The sequence below is a fragment of the Crocuta crocuta genome, unplaced genomic scaffold (genome assembly GCF_008692635.1).
Source record: "Crocuta crocuta isolate KB4526 unplaced genomic scaffold, BGI_CrCroc_1.0 scaffold541, whole genome shotgun sequence".
Lineage (NCBI taxonomy): Eukaryota > Metazoa > Chordata > Mammalia > Carnivora > Hyaenidae > Crocuta > Crocuta crocuta.
In genome coordinates, this window is record NW_027531901.1 from 1,671,623 (window position 1) to 1,675,452 (window position 3,830).

General features: G+C 57.3%; 1 protein-coding gene across 1 annotated transcript in view; it reads right to left on the bottom strand.

The window, feature by feature from the left end:
* CSRNP1 (cysteine and serine rich nuclear protein 1) overlaps positions 1 to 3,830 on the bottom strand; it is an 11,264-nt gene that overhangs the window by 1,215 nt on the left and 6,219 nt on the right. The window contains exons 2-4 of the mRNA XM_077773986.1: positions 2,917 to 3,170; positions 287 to 544; positions 4 to 166 (exon numbers count right to left, since the gene is read on the bottom strand). Coding sequence (XP_077630112.1) covers positions 4 to 166; positions 287 to 544; positions 2,917 to 3,170 — 675 coding nt within the window. The remainder of the gene's footprint in view (positions 1 to 3; positions 167 to 286; positions 545 to 2,916; positions 3,171 to 3,830) is intronic.

Below are 3,830 nucleotides of genomic sequence, written 5' to 3' on the forward strand. Positions count from 1 at the left end.
AGAGCCCGCAGGAGCCAGGCCGGGTAGGGCTGCAGGAAGGTCACCTCCTCCAGCCGGCCGCCCGCCACGGCCGCGGCCAGGTCCTCCTCCACGGAGGCATCGTCAATGGCGTCCACTGTGAGCGGCAGGCTGGCCTCCGTCTCGGGCACCCCGGCCTCTGTGAGCTGTACCCACGGAGAGAGGAGGGCCGTGAGAGCCAGGCAGGGGCCCTCGCCCCCACAGCCACCAGTCTCGCGACAAACGCGCCCCACGTGTTGCCTCCGGGCTGGGCACCACGGACGCCANTTCCACCGCAGGGCCTCCAGCTTCTCCTCCTTCAAGCGCAGGCGCAGCTTCTCGCGCCGCGCCCGCGCCTGCTCCTGTGCAAACTCGGCCAGGGAGAAGCGGCGGCAGGCGCTGTGGCGAGGGCCCATGCCCAGGGTGCAGCCGCCGCGGCTGGGCACGCTGGTGAAGCCCTGGCAGCGAGGGAAGTAGAAGACGGTGATGCCGTCGAAGGCGACGCGGCCGGGGCGCTTCCGGGGAGCCCTCCTGAGGATGGACGCGGCTGGAAGGCAGGGAGGGCGGGGCAGGGCGTCAGCTCTCCGGGGGGCGCGGCATGGCCTCTGCTCACGCCCCGCCTCTGATCTCCTACCGCTGAGAAATGGATCTGAACCGATATGAAGAAATGGAGCCCGCCTGGCTGGGGTTAGAGCGGGTAAATGCGAATGCCACGCCTAGGCCAACCCGGGCTTGCTGCTACTCACCAGTCCAAGTGAGAGCGTTTGTCAGAGTCTATAGTTTTTTATCATTGATTTGCAGGAGCTCTTTATATATGACATTAGATATATTAATCATCTAACCTATCTGTGCAAATATTTTACTTTTATTTTTTATTTAAAAAAAATTTTAACGATTACTCATTTTTGAGAGATGGAGAGAGACAGAGCGTGAGCGGGGGAGGGGCAGAGACGGAGAAGGAGACAGAATCTGAAGAGGCTCCAGGCTCTGAGCTGTCAGCACAGAGCCTGATGTGGGGCTCAAACCCACTGGCGGTGAGATCAAGACCTGAGCTGAGGCCAGAGTCTTGACCGACTGAGCCACCTGGGCGCCCCTTTAGTCTTTTATCTTTGTTCAAGGCATTTTACAAAATAACTTCTGAGGCTATGTAATTAAAAATATATTGATCTTTTCCTTTATAGTTTCTGCATTTTAGGACATGCTTAGACAGGCTATTATTTGGGATTACCTTTCTAAATTATGGACTGTATACGGATCCATAAGCTATGTATTTGGTATCTTCTGTACACATATCGGTATACTGTTCCTTTTTTTTTTTTAATATTTTTTTTATTTATTTCTAGGCGAGAGAGAGAGAGAGACAGCGTGAGCAGGGGAGGGTCAGAGAGAGAGGGAGTCACAGACTGAAACAGGCTCCAGGCTCCGAGCTGGCAGTCAGCACAGAGCCCGACGCGGGGCTCGAACCCACGAACCGCGAGATCATGACCCAAGAGAAAGTCGGACGCTCAACCGACTAAGCCACCCAGGCTCCCCTATACTGTTCCTTTTTATTACATTGAACCATAGGCAATTACCATAAAACAGTTGAATATTGGCATTTTCATGTATTTCAACTTAATACATTATTTTGTCTGTCTCAATCCAATATATAGAATTCTTATTCTCTCTGCTACCTGGGTAGTACTTACTGAATGATGTTAACTAATAGTGGTGACAGCCTCCTCACCTTTTTCTTTAGTTGGACTGACTGCTTCCAATATTTCCTCATTAATCAGAATGCCAGCTTTTGGGTTGAGACACATATTTTTTAATCATTTAAGGTAGCATCCACTTATTCCCACTTATCAAGGGTCTTATCCAGAAGGGACGTAACATTTTCCAAATGTTCTCCAACATCTACAATGGCTCTCATGTTTTTCCTCCCCTGACAGAGTCATTATAGTAAACTCCAAGACTGGATTTTATACTATGAAACCGTCAACATACTGTTTGAGTCCATGTGCTGCAAATCATACTCTTTTTCTGACATAACATAAAGATGTACATATAGTACCTAAACAAAGACACCGAGCATATCTGGGGTATTAAAATGTCATGGCAGGGATAATTAGGAAAAAAATGTCTAGGGGTCCCTGGGGGGCTCAGCTGGTTGAGTGTCTGACTCTTGATTTCAGCTCGGGTCATGATCTCACAGTCGTGAGATGGGGCTCCGCGTCGGGCTCCACACTGAGCATGGAGCCTGCTTGAGGTTCTCTCTCTCTGCCCCCCTTTGTCCCTTTCCCCTGCTCTCTCTCTAAAAATACAAATATTTGAAAACAATTTGAAAAAATAAAAAGGAAAACATGTCTAAACGCCCCCCGGGGCCGGGGGCAGGAGTGACGGGAACAAGGGATGGACCCCCGCTTTGGGGCTGTCCTGGTAGTTTGAAATCAAAATGAAGCCACTTGAAGAGTAACTGCGGGAACAAAACCTTTCCACTGCGTTCAGGCAACGCCAGAGAGTGTTTTGACAGGACAGGAGAGGGACCGGCCCGACAGGCCCCGCGGCGCAGGGGTGCGGGGCGGCGCAGGGGTGCGGGGCGTGAGGCCGCAGAGGTGCAGTAGGTGGGACAGGGTGTGCGGCCGGGGAAACGAAACTGGAACAGGAGGGAGGCCCCGCGGCCGCTCTGAGGAGCCCGGTCCCGCCCGACTCCTAGGCAGGGAGCCCCGAGGTCAAGGGTGACTCTACCCGGGGCCCAAGTGCCTCTGGACAGAGGGCATTCCTCGTAACACTGTGTTACAGGAAGTGAACAAGGTGGGGAGCCGGAGCCACGGGGCCACGACCTCCAGAGGCGGAACGGCTTTGTCAGGGCCTCCCAACTTCATCTTCAGGAAGGAAGGAGGGGTGTGGCGGTTCCCAGGGGAGAGGGGAGGCACTCACGGGTGAAACTCCGGGGGCCACAGAAGTCACGGCCAGGCGGGGGTATCTGATCCCAGGGGCCCTCCTCATCTGAGTCCCAGGCCAGGGAGACGGAAGAGCTCGGGGAGCAGGGGCGAGAATGGCGGCCCGAGGACGACAGGGAGGAGGAGGAGGAGCAGAGCGAGGAGGAGTCCTCATCCAGCTGGTCAAACTTCCTCTTCAGCGGCCCGGTCATGGTGGTGCCGGGGGCACTCGGGGGTTTGGGCACAGACGGCCTGGAACGGACGGGGGAAAGCTCTCAGCCCCGGGCCCGAGGGAGGCTGGAGGCNCGAGCCTGGGTGCAGGGGACCCGGGGGCCGGGGCTGCAGGAGGCTCCCTTCCACAGGCGCGGCCAGACGCTCCTGCTGGCGCCTGCGGACGCCCAGCCCCGCCGCCCAAACGCCCTCGGGACACCAGTGGCACCTTCCCCACCGCCTCCCACAAGCCACCTACACGCACGCGGGCACCGGACCCACAGACGGGCCCGCAGACCTGAGCCCAGCCTCGCTCGCTCCCCGACAGGAATCCTGGGGGCTGACTCACTGGCGGGCTGATTCACACGGCTCGCATCTGTGTGCCTTTGTGTGTGTGAGCCCGCCTGCCACAGCCCTCCCGGCCCTGCGCTGGCTCTTCCTCCTCCTCCTCCTCCTCCGGCTCCCCCTGCACGCCCCCCACACCGCCCTGCACACACCCCGCGCGCGCACGTACCCCTCTCCCTCTCCCTGGGGCCGGGATGACCAGGGCACTCCGGGAAACAGGCTGGCTTTGACACTGGCCCAGGACTTTCCAAGCCCCTCCTCCCCCGTGACAGAGCCGCTCAGACTTTCCCTCAGAAACCCCCGCCCCACAGAAGTCCCCTGCCTCCAGGCCTGGCTGGGCTTCTGGTTCCCCAAACA